This window comes from Pelophylax lessonae, assembly GCF_965119305.1.
Source record: "Pelophylax lessonae genome assembly, chromosome: 3".
In the NCBI taxonomy this organism is placed as follows: Eukaryota; Metazoa; Chordata; class Amphibia; order Anura; family Ranidae; genus Pelophylax; species Pelophylax lessonae.
This window is the reverse complement of record NC_138770.1, coordinates 265,178,743-265,191,686: the sequence shown is the minus strand read 5'-3', so window position 1 is coordinate 265,191,686 and position 12,944 is coordinate 265,178,743. Positions and strand designations below refer to the sequence as shown.

The window sequence follows — 12,944 nt, the reverse complement described above, 5'->3', positions numbered from 1 at the left end:
GGAGGATCAGAGGGGGCAATCAAAATGACACAGGAGGATCAGAGGGGAGCAATCAAAATGACACAGGAGGATCAGAGGGGGCAATCAAAATGACACAGGAGGATCAGAGGGGGCAATCAAAATGACACAGGAGGATCAGAGGGGAGCAATCAAAATGACACAGGAGGATCAGAGGGGGCAATCAAAATGACACAGGAGGATCAGAGGGGGCAATCAAAATGACACAGGAGGATCAGAGGGGGCAATCAAAATGACACAGGAGGATCAGAGGGGGGCAATCAAAATGACACAGGAGGATCAGAGGGGAGCAATCAAAATGACACAGGAGGATCAGAGGGGGCAATCAAAATGACACAGGAGGATCAGAGGAGGGCAATCAAAATGACACAGGAGGATCAGAGGGGAGCAATCAAAATGACACAGGAGGATCAGAGGGGGGCAATCAAAATGACACAGGAGGATCAGAGGGGAGCAATCAAAACGACACAAGAGGATCAGAGTGGGCAATCAAAATGACACAAGAGGATCAGAAGGGGGGGGGGGAATCCAAATGAGACAGGAGGATGTCATTTGCTGGTTTGTGATGACAACTACTACCGTGCCGTATACAGATAATAAATTTCCTTTTTGTTCAACAAAAAATGTGTACCGTATTCTTCTTCATGAAAAAATAAGACATCCCCTGAAAATAAGACCTAGCGCATCTTTGGGAGCAAAAATGAATATAGACACTGTCTTATTTTCGGGGAAGACGGTATCTACCTTGTTTTTCCTAATAAGAACTCCTCCACACCATGTCCGCCTGCGTTCACATCATACATGTCTGCAATTTTACACACCACCACTCTCCACACTATGCTGCACAAAGTGTCATTGGATTAAACAGAAAAGTAAAGTGTGATGCATTATAACAAATGTACACCAGAACAGATGCGTTTTGGAATGCAGGCTGGTGTGGACAAGCTCTTAGAACTAGGAGGTGTGATGCATCCAAAACAGAACATAATGGGCTGGTTCAAACTAGATTCAGTCCAGTACGATTTATTCTGCTTAAAAAAAAACGCATGCACAGTGTTTAACACTCATTCCAATGGCTCTGTCCAGTCCGTTCCAGTGCAGTCAACAACATGCTTCTTTTTTTACTGTTATGGAACACATCTGGAACATGGCTAAAAGCATCAAAAATGCACTGGAACACACGTGTCCTCAACTGTCCTTAAAGTGGAAGTAAAGCCTTTTTTGGCCTGTAGATACAGTGAATATTTCCTAAACCTGCACGGTTTAGGAGATATTTACACTGCATGCAGCCGAGGACATCTCATGCTCCCTGAAGGGACCGCATACCCTTGCCGTCCTTTCAGAGCTCTGTGCCGCAGTCAGTGACTCCTGCACGCATGCACGGGAGTGACGTCATCATGGCCAATCAAACGTGCAGATAACGCAGACGCATAAGGAAAACCTTGGGTAGACAGGCGCTGGAGGGCTTCATTTGTAGTATTTTATAAAAAAAAGAAAAAGAAAAAAAACATTTTGGTGCAGTTTACTACCGCTTTAATTGTGTTAAAAAAAAAAGAGGAAAAAATGCATTCTGGTGTTTTTTTTTGTTTTATGCAGTCCACTGCATTAAAAACACACATGCAGAAACACATCCAGAACGCAGAAATTGTGATGTGAACTGGCCTATAATGTGGAACCTAAATCTTTAACACAATACAGAAAAACCTTGGTTTGAGAGCGTTTTGCAAGACAAGCAACATTTTTAAAAAAAATCTGACTTGATATACAAGTAGTGTAATGTCACAACTGAGTATAAAAGAGAAGAGAGGCGCCTCCAAGTGTAGCGATATGGTTACATTTAATGAAGGTTCAACATTTAGCAACTCACATGGTTGATGATTAAAACAGTCACATCTAAGTATGCAGGCAACTGGGGTAAAGCTGTCCACATAGACCATCCTCTGCACCGTCATTGACGTCATCCCGTTCACGCTGCGCTCCACGAGCGCTTCAAGCTTCGCTTTCAGATTGCTCTACTGCAGAGTAGTCTTCCTGGTCATGACTGCAGACTGACAGCGGTGAGAGCCGGTAGTGAGGAGGATGGTCTATTGTGGACAGCTTTACCCCAGTCGCCTGCATACTTAGATGTGCCTCTTTGAATCATCAGCCATGTGAGTTACTAAATGTTGAACCTTCAATAAATTTATTCATATTGCTACACTTAGAGGCGCCTCTCTATTCTTTTATACTCTGTAGCTCCTGCTGGATTTTGCTCCCAATCCCCTTGTGGAGGCTGCCATTTGTGGATGGACATTTTATGGTTACACAACACATTGCTATAATCTTTTATATGGACTATAAACTGAAGGACTTCTGAATAAATGGTTGTGGAACAAATCATCTGAGTTTCCATTATTTCTTATGGGGAAATTCACTTTGATATAAGAGTGCTTTGGATTACAAGCATGTTTCCCGGAAAAAATTATGCTCACAATCCAAGGTTTTACTGTATAATCGGGGAGAGTAGAAAGGGTTACATTAAAGCTGCAGCTCATATTTACAAGAAATCTGTAATGAGATAACATAATATACCACCGATGATCTTATGCTTGATGGCCATAATGATAGGCTGCCATATGGAACCTCTGCCTCCAACAGTTCAGAAATGGCAGTTTGACATATTTCTGTTGAGCCAGGTTTTCCTTTACAGCAACCTTTCTTTGTTCACAGAAGAGACAAAGCTCAAAAGGTAGCATCTCCTATGACATGGTGCCTAGAGCTGTGCAAGGCTTCCTAGCAGCCGATCTGAGACTCCCTAGAGTAAAGTCACCACAGCCCGTCTAGCCAATGGGCTATTCTTAGCTTGACAAAAGGAATGAGTTAGGGGAACATGGGAGGCAAGCAGAGACAAAAAATCTTCCATAAGCTACAACTTGATGAATGAAATACACTCAAACAAAAACACAGGGACCAAACATTTTGCATTTACTATATTAAGCTTTATTATTTCTTTTTTACCTGGGATGCAGCACATGTGGTCGACTGGTGCCATCATCTTCCTGTTTGATTAATGGGTACCAAGCAGGCAACTCCAGGGCCTGTATATGTTCTGTCTGAAAATAAACACATGAAACAACTGAATGATCTCTACAGAAATGAAAGAAAGAAAGAAATCAAAGAGTTGCCATACACTACCCAGGGCCTGAATCTGCGGCATCGGCAGCAAGTTATGTGTGGACTGAGACACAAAACATAATTCAGGGGTTTTACTTTGAGTCACAAAGAAATACATTTATGGAATTCAGCAGCTGAAGATTATTTAAAAATGGGCAAGCTTAAAGGTTGAGTAAAAAAATATGTTTACCCAGATACAAATGCGTCAAATTAAAAAGGAGGTGGCAAAAACAAACCGATAAAGGGAACGTATAGTCTTTTAAAATGTGTATTTACATTTATATATATATATATATATATATACACACACACACACACATATACATACATCTATACACACACACGGTCATGGGCAAAAATATTGGCACCGCTGTATTTTTTGACAGATAAAGCACCACTTCGCACAGAAAATTGTTGCAATTACAAATATTTAGGCATTCTCATGTTTATTTCTTTGTTTGTATTGGTAGGACCCAAAAAAGTGGAGAAACAAAAAGCCATATCTGACACATTCCATGCAAAACTCTAAAAATGGACTTAAACTTTTTGGCACCCTCAATTTAATATTTGGAAGCACACCCCTTGGAAAAAATAACTGAAATCAATCGCTTCCTGTAACCATCAATGAGTTTCTTACACCTCTTACAACTCTCTACTGGAATTTTGGATCATTCTTCTTTTGCCAACTGCTCCAGGTCTCTCAAATAGGAAGGGTTCCTTTTCCCAACTGCTGTTTTAAAATCTCTCCACAGGTGCTCTATGGGACTTAGATCTGAACTCATTGCTGGCCAGTTCAGTACTCTCCAGCACTTTGTTTTAAACCCTTTCTGGGTGCTTTTTGACATGTGCTTTGGGTCATTGTCCTGCTGTAAGACCAATAACCTCTGACAGAGACCCAACTTCCTGACACTGGGCCATACATTTCACCCCAGAATCCTTGGGTTGTCTTTAGATTTCATAATGCCATGCACATGGTCAAGACATCCAGTGCCTGAAGCAGCAAAGCCACCCCAAAAAACATCAGTAAACCTCCACAATGTTTGTCTTTATCCTTTTCTGTAAGGGCCTCATTTCATTACAAAATAATGGGCTTTACCAAAAAGCTGTAATTTTTTTTTTTTCGTCTGTCCACAGCACATTCTCCCAAAAGGATTTTGGCTTCCTCGGGCAAGTTTTGGCAAACTCCAATCTGGCTTTTTTATGTTTCTGTGTCAGCAGTGAGGTTCTCTTGCATCTCCTACCATAGTGTCCCTTTTCATTCAGATGGCGATGTATAGTGCAAGCTGAGACAGTTGTACCCTGTGCCTAAAGGGCAGCTTGAATTTGTCAGGAAGTTGATTAAGGTTTCGTTATCCACTATTCGAGCAATACTTCGTTTGCACTCTTTGATCAATTTTTTTCTTTCGTCCATGTCCAGGGAGATTAGTTACTGTGCCATGGGCTGTAACCTGCTTGACAGTGTTGCACACACATTAAGAACATTAAGATCTCTGGAGATGGACTTGTAACCTTGAAATTGTCTGTGCTTTTCCACAATTTTTGTTCTCAAATTCTCAGACAATTTTTTGCTGCTCTTTCTCTTCTCCATGCGGCACATAGAGACATACAACAGAAAGGTTGAGTCAATATTTTACCATTTTAACTGATTGCTGGTGTGATTTCTATATTGTCCGCACCTGTTAATTTGATACAGGTGAGTTTAATTACAAATTACAGGAGCATCACAAACTTAGAAAAAATTGCTTTCCTGCAATTTTGAGAAGAATGTGAATAATTTTGTCCAGTCCTTTTTTGAGTTTTGCGTGGAATGGGTCAGATTTGGCTTTTTGTTTCTCTACTTTTTTTGTGGTGTCACACCAATACAAACAAAAGAAATATGAGAATGCCTAAACATTTGTAATTGCAACAATTTTCTGGGGTGAAGTGGTGCACTATCTGACAGAAATGCAGGGGGGGCCATGACTAATTTTATATATATATATATATATATATTATATCCCATCTTATGTAAGCACCCTTACCAAAATTTAGAAATAAAAAAAAACACTGTTTCTATGTATAGTTTGCAGTTTATATGTTCATGGTTGCAATCACATTTAATTATTATAAAGGCTCTGCTCCCTGCTTGTCAATGCATTGATTGTGCTTACTTCTGATTGTGGCAGTCTGCTAACTTTCGGAAAACAATGCACACTCCATGTGGCTGAATCCCAAAGTCCAAGAGAAACAATAAGGCTACATTTACAGAGGCGGCTAGAGCCACATGTGTATGCAACACTATGGGCTGCATACAAACTGAATGAGTAGCTGTGTCCAGTTTGGGTGCAGCCAGAAATGCTGAACCTGGGCGCAAAAAGTCTCAAGTGCATGCAAAAAGTACATGCAAAAAGCTGCGAGGGCGGCTTTTGATCTGTGCCAAGTACAAATCTCTCTGTGCGGCTGCTGGCTGCAAAATGACCACACCGCTTGTGCATGTGGCGGAGCTTCTCTGCCTCTGTCTGCCAGCAAATGTGTCTGGCATCTAAGGTGTGAATGTAGCCTAATCAAATATTTGTTTTACAAATAAACATTCAATACATACTGAATTCAAAAAGTATGGGTTCATAAACAGAAATTTATAAAAAAAAAAAAAAGCATGGGTTCAAGAGAGCAGCAAAAAAGTGAGGGTAATTATTCACTGCCATAGTATCCAGTTTTATGTGTAAGTTTTATATTGAGCTACTGATCTTTGTAAACCATCTGTTTTTTTTTTTTTTACCTAGCGGGTGAGGGTATCCTTGAGAACATTAGTGTGCCACATGCTGCAGTGAAATGAAAATACTTAATATCTATATTAGAGCTGCACGATTAATCGTAACAGAATCGAGATCGCGATTCACTCCCCCTGACGATCTTAACATGACACTTGCTCGATTCTTTACATAGCTGTGAGGGAGCAGCTGTCAAAAAAGAAAAAGCCTCCCACAAAAGCCTATCAGCATTAGTCTCCCACTGAACTGTAAACACAAATGATTACATTGTATCTTTTGTTTCCCTCTGCCGAGGAAGGAAGTTTATCCGCTTAAAGACTAAACCTTTTTCCTACACTTGTTGCTTGCAAGTTAAATCAGTTTATTTTTCCTAGTAGTTAGAACCCCCAAACATTTATATATTTTTTTTTTTTTTTTAGCAGAGACCCTGCAGAATAAAATGGTGATTGTTGTAAATTTTTATGTCACACTATATTTGCGCAGCAGTCTTTCAAACGCAATTAATACACTTTAATGAATAAAAAAAAATAAAACAAAACCGTAAAGTTATCCCAATTTTTTTTATAATGTAAAAGATGTTACACAGAGAATCGTGATCTTTATTCCAAGCAAAAAAAATCGTGATTCTCATTTTGGCCAGAATTGTGCAGCTCTAATCTATATGCAATATTTCATATTTGCCTAGCACAAAACAGCACTACACCAGTATTAAAAATAAGAAAGCAAGTTTGGTTTCCAGGATACTGTTTGCAAGACAAAGAGAACCCTTAGTCTTTTTCCTGATTTTCAATCCTACTTTAAATCTCCCTTCAAAGTCATTATTTAGTTATCTACAAATCAACACTATGCCAATTCCATTCTGAAAATCCTATTGACCCCATTAAGAGAGCTTTGTCTAAGAGGCCCTAAACACAAACATTTCATATGAGACACCTACAGACATTTAAACACTATTCTTACGGACCCCCTTCATTAACATAAATACAGTGGGTATAGGAAAGAATCACCCCCCTTTAAAATAATCACATTTTGTTGCTTTGCAAATAAAGACTGTATATGCTCAAATGGGAAAACTCTCTAGATCAGCGTTTCTCAACCTTTTTACAGCCAGGGCACCCTTTCAAATTATGCACCCTCTTGGGGCACCCCATTCTAAAATGTAAAAAAACTAAACTAAAAAGTTTACATAACCCAGCAACATTCACACACTCAACAATAGAGGTAATTTATTCTTCCAAACCACACTGGCACTGACTAGTATAACAAGGTTTCTCTTCTCCCTCATTCAGCTAATATGACTCCAGTGCTGATGGAGAGGGGCGAGGAAGAATGCTGTACAGGTGCCCAACAGCTGGAAAGGTTGTAATGGTGCACAATTAAAACCTGTCACTTTATGTAATTAAAACGGCAAGCTTGAGCCACCCACTGGCTTGTATACAATTTTGGGGCAAATTTTAGGTGTTTTGCCAAGGCACCCCTGAAGAAACCTGTAAGCACCTCAGGGTGCATGGGCACCCTGGTTGAAAAAGGCAGATTTAGATCATACTCTAGATTTAGAGGAATGGCAGGAGAAATTAAATGTCAACAAAATATCTATGTACTCTATAAAAAAAAAAATCAATATAAAATATTCAATCATTGGCATCATGCTCCAGAGCTTTTTCATACAATTAACCCTACAACCCTATCTATGTGTTGGAGATGCAACATCCCATATACAATTTTTGGGAATGCTGTAAAACAGAAACCTTTTGCAAAATCGCTGTTTGACATACTAGCCAGCCAATTGCTCTGGACCCCATTTCTTTCAGGCTTACCCATACTGGCTATGACCAAATTAATTATCCAACCATTCTTGGACTGCAGCCAGGTGCCTAATTGCATTAAATATGCAGCAATCAACAGCACCCTCTAAAATAGAAAATAGGACCAGGCCTATTTCTGACACTTGTTTACAAGTTAAAATCAATATTTTTTGCTAGAAAATTACTTAGAACACCCAAACACTATATATATATATTTTTAACAGAGACCCTAGAGAAGGGGTCTTCAAACTATGGCCCTCCAGTTGTTCAGGAACTACAATTCCCATCATGCCTAGCCATGTCTGTGAATATCAGAGTTTTAGAATGCCTCATGGAATGTGTAGTTCCGCAACAGCTGGAGGGCCGTAGTTTGAGGATCCCTGCCCTAGAGAATAAAATGGAGATTGTTGCAATACTTTATGTCACACCATATTTGCGCAGCAGTCTTACAAACACAATTTTTTTTGGAAAAAATACACTTTAAAAAAAAAAAAAAAAAAAGGTAAAGTTAAAGTTAGCCCAATTTTTTTCTATAATGTGAAAGAGAACGTTGTTACGCAGAGTAAATTGATACCGAACATATCATGCCTCAAAATTGCGCACACTCGTGAACGGTGACAAACACTGGTACTTAAAAATCTCCATAGGGGACGCATTAAAATTTTTTACAAGTTACAAGTTTAAAGTTACAGAGGAGGTCTAGAGCTAGAATTATTGCTCTCGCTCTAACGATCGCGGCGATAGCTCACATGTGTGGTTTGAACACCGTTTACATATGTGGGCACGATTTGCGTATGCGTTCGATTTTGCACGCGATCTCAGAGGAACGGGGTGCTTTAATTTTTTTTTTCTTATTTATTTTACCTTTTATTTTTAAACTGTCCCTTTAAAAAAAAATTTGAGCATTTTTTTCCTATTACAAGGAATGTAAACAACCCGTGTAATAGAGATACGCATGACAGGACCTCTTTAATGTGAGATCTGCAAGAAAAAAAAAATGGGCCCTTTAACGCCAGTGGGCGTGTGACGTCGCTCCAGTCCTCCAAGGCCACAGAGTCGAGTGGAGGCCATCTTGCCCTCACTCGACTTTCTGCCTGGGGCTGGAACGGACCGATTCCTTTTCCCCGCTACTGACGGCTCCGTTAAGACAGGAAAACGACCGATAGTGGTGGGAGGGGGGTGGGCACCTCTCCCGCTGCCCATAAAAGTGATCCCGCAGCAAATCTGCCGCTGGGACCACTATTTTGTGAAAGAGGACCGCTGGCCGTGTAGATAAATACCAGGTTATGGCAGCTATCTGCTGCCATTACAGCGGTATTTAAGGTCAAAGTAGCAACGTAAATTAACGGTGGGCAGTCCAGAAGTGGTTAACAAAAAAAAAAAATCTGACAGTAGTTATCAAGTATAAATAACGCCAGAAATATAATAGGCACATGTATAAAAACAGAAGAAAAGCACAGATGATACAGTAATCAGGTTCTAAGTGCTACTTTCCTGGAGCAGACTGGAAAATAAAAGCAATATGGTTGACTGGTTCCTAAGGGCAACATCACTTCTCTCTACATAAGCCCTGCACAGCGGATGAATTGCAGTGATATATGTGCAATCTGAAAGGAGAATTCAAGCCTAAAGAGACTCTGTCACCAGCATAAAACACTGCACAGACAAATGGAAGCAATTTAAATGCTTACGTACATCTTCTTTCCTCTTCATTAACAATTTTTTATTCACTTCACCATTGAACTAGCAAATCTAACTACTTCAGAAAAGAGCTGCAAAGATTGTTGCTAAATGCTTGCCTATCAATACTACTTGGAGCGTTAAGAAGGTATTGCCCTGAAAGTTGTCCTGAAAATGTAACCGGTTCTTTAGACTTGTGGCTGGGGGTGGAAAAAAAAGAGGCAGTTGTGTTGCAGTTTTATCAGCCCCTAATCCCCCAACCTCATTTATTATTACACTCTAAATATGGCTGTAACATAAAACATTAAAAAAAAAAAAGTGGACGTAGCCATTAATGCATGTGAGTTACATGATCCTGGCCCGACCAATCAAGATTGTCAAATACTCCAAACGCGAAGTTGGAAGCACCAGTGATGCAGCAATGAGGTAGACTGTGGGTGACACATTGCCAGAGAACAACACTTTGCAAGGTAAGCCTGCCAAAATAAAAAGCTCATTATTGCAAAAGCTCTTGGGGGCCCGAATTTTCTAAGCAATTTAGTTCCACTTCAACAGCTGGGAAAGTGAGCCTTGCAACATTCCCAAGCAAAAAACGAATCCTTTGACATGTAGCTGCAGATGATTCATTTTGCAGTGGATGCTGGTTGGGGGTGAGGGCATCAGCGTGATGACAACCCCAGGACACAGAGGGTGAGCTCATGAATAACTAGCCACATATTCAAACCAGGGGGGGGTTCCCAGTACACCACCTTACCTCAAATGTGGAATTTTTTGTCAGCCGTTGGGCCCAATACATAGCAGCAAAGCTGTAAGCCCTGGACTCCCACAGAATGCATTACAAGTCGTGGAATGTAAAAGTTCCAAAATGTAAGTGGCTTCCCACGAATTACTAGCCACATATTCAAACCGGGGGGGGGGGGAGGGTTCCCAGTACACCACCTTACCTAAAATGTGGAATTTTTGTCAGCCGTTGGGCCCAATACATAGCAGTAAAGCTGAAAGCCCTGGACTTCCACAGAATGCATTACAAGTCGTGGAATGTAAAAGTCCCAAAATTTAAGTGGCTTCCCACTAATAACTAGCCACATATTCAAACCGGGGGGGGGGGGGGGGTTCCCAGTACACCACCTTACCTCAAATGTGGAATTTTTGTCAGCCGTTGGGCCCAATACATAGCAGCAAAGCTGAAAGCCCTGGACTTCCACAGAATGCATTACACGTCGTGGAATGTAAAAGTTCCAAAATGTAAGTGGCTTCCCACGAATAACTAGCCACATATTCAAACCGGGGGGGGGGGGTTCCCAGTACACCACCTTACCTCAAATGTGGAATTTTTGTCAGCCGTTGGGCCCAATACATAGCAGTAAAGCTGAAAGCCCTGGACTTCCACAGAATGCATTACAAGTCGTGGAATGCAGAAGTCACAAAATATACCGTAAGTGGCTTCCCACCCCTGATGGCCACAATGAACTCACCTGGAGGTCACTTTTCCCATATTCACCAAGCCTGGTCGTCTACAAGCTGTGTAAACAAGCTGTGTCTACAAGTTTTATGTAAACCAGTATTACATTCTAGGTCAATATGACCTAATTATGGAAATCGCCTGCATCAGACATCATCTACACAGTGTGACTTTGTGCCGCCGATGAAGGTAAAAGCTGAGGAACCATATGGAGGTTTATTGTGCCCATTTTCCTCATCAATGCTTAGAATGTGCAGCTCTTAACAGAAGAAAGATATGCTTATATAAAAAGGAGAAAGTCACTAAAGTAACACAATGTGACACTAGTTAAATTGCTTCAAAGTCAAAATGACCTTTTCATGCGCCTCTAGATCTTTCGCAGCCCTCAGTGAGCACAGCAGTCCTATGGGAGGAGAGAAAGGGGGCTGCAGCTCTATGACTCTGAATCACACGCTTTCAGCTACTGACAGGGAACATATGCTCACAAAACCAATTCTCTCCCTATACTGTGTAACTGCCATAGCATGGTCACAATATCCTTGCCTAATGATTCAGGACAATAGCACAAACAGGGTTTACCAGAACCATTCCTGTATTTAGGAAACTCTTCTTTCTCTTCTTCAAATATTCAAATAAAATGGATATACTGTATACATGCACACGACTAGATACTTGGCGTGTGTGTGTGTGTGTGTGTGTGTGTGTGTGTGTGTGTATATATATATATATATATATATATATACACATACACATACACACACACACACATATATACATACATACACACATATACATATATATATATATATATATACATATATATATATATATATATATATACACATACACACACATATACATACACACAGTGGTAAATTAGCACAAGTGTAGTACTTCTAAACACGCAGACCACTCACTAAGGCTGGGTTCACATATGTGCGGCCGCAGGTTCGTGCCTTGGATCCGATGCGTATCTGTTCACAGGTCCAGGTGTAAATCAGGTCCAAATTTTTGCCTAAATTCGCACCTGAACTGGACCCAAACACGCACATGACCCTTTAGCAACCCACTCTGCGGCCGACCCCAATCCTGTGTGAACCAGCTCCATTGAGAGCCGGTCACACTCACGTCATGCAAATTGGATGCGGGGAAACACACATCTAATTCGCATATATATTTAAACCCAGCCTAAATCTTCATTTTCACGATGTTTTGCGCACTTTTAATAAAGGAACAATTCACTGAAACACAATGGGTTACCCACACAGGGGTTGTTCAAGTGGATCTTCACTACGTCTGAGCAGCACAAACCAAAAACACTATTTAATTAATTTTTAACATTGAAAGCAAACTGCCCCCCATCCATGTCTCTATGATTTATTTTGCTGAGAAATAACTTTGAAAAATACCGAACTAGCATTTCTAGCCGGGGCCATCTTGAGGAAGGGCAAATGATTTCTGTAGCATTTACTTCCTGGAATCCATCTGCCCTTAGTTCAAGCATGCATACATGAGTGTGTGCTTAGTTGAGACAACCCCTCCTCCTCTCCTGAAAACTTCTGGGATGTATGACATCATCTGCCTAGGCAAGAAACTAGGAAGTAACTGGACAGATGTTTAAAAAAAGTTTAAAACAATACAATATACTTTCCTATCTATTTACTAATGTTAGCAGCAGGATGATTAAAAATCAATGTTGATTGGGAGAGGGAAGTTCCAATAAGCATCTCTCTGCCATAAGCAATTACTTCAGGCTTCTGACTTTCACTTTGCAGGAGTGTTTCCCTAGCCGTCAGCCTTAGGCCCCTGTCTTTATCCTCCAGAGGAAACCCCTAGCCATCAGCCTTAGACCCCTGTCTCTATCCTCCAGAGGAAACCCCTAGCCATCAGCCTTAGGCCCCTGTCTCTATCCTCCAGAGGAAACCCCTAGCCATCAGCCTTAGACCCCTGTCTCTATCCTCCAGAGGAAACCCCTAGCCATCAGCCTTAGGCCCCTGTCTCTATCCTCCAGAGGAAACCCCTAGCCATCAGCCTTAGGCCTCTGTCTCTATCCTCCAGAGGAAACCCCTAGCCATC

At 40.9% G+C, this 12,944-nt stretch overlaps 1 protein-coding gene across 2 annotated transcripts in view; it reads right to left on the bottom strand.

Annotated features, from left to right (window-relative positions):
- The window catches only part of SKIL (SKI like proto-oncogene), a 76,372-nt gene that overhangs the window by 37,270 nt on the left and 26,158 nt on the right, over positions 1–12,944 (bottom strand). For both annotated transcript variants that reach the window (XM_082252437.1, XM_082252438.1), the window contains exon 2: positions 3,016–3,110. In XM_082252437.1, the coding sequence (XP_082108563.1) occupies positions 3,016–3,110 (95 nt within the window). The remainder of the gene's footprint in view (positions 1–3,015; positions 3,111–12,944) is intronic.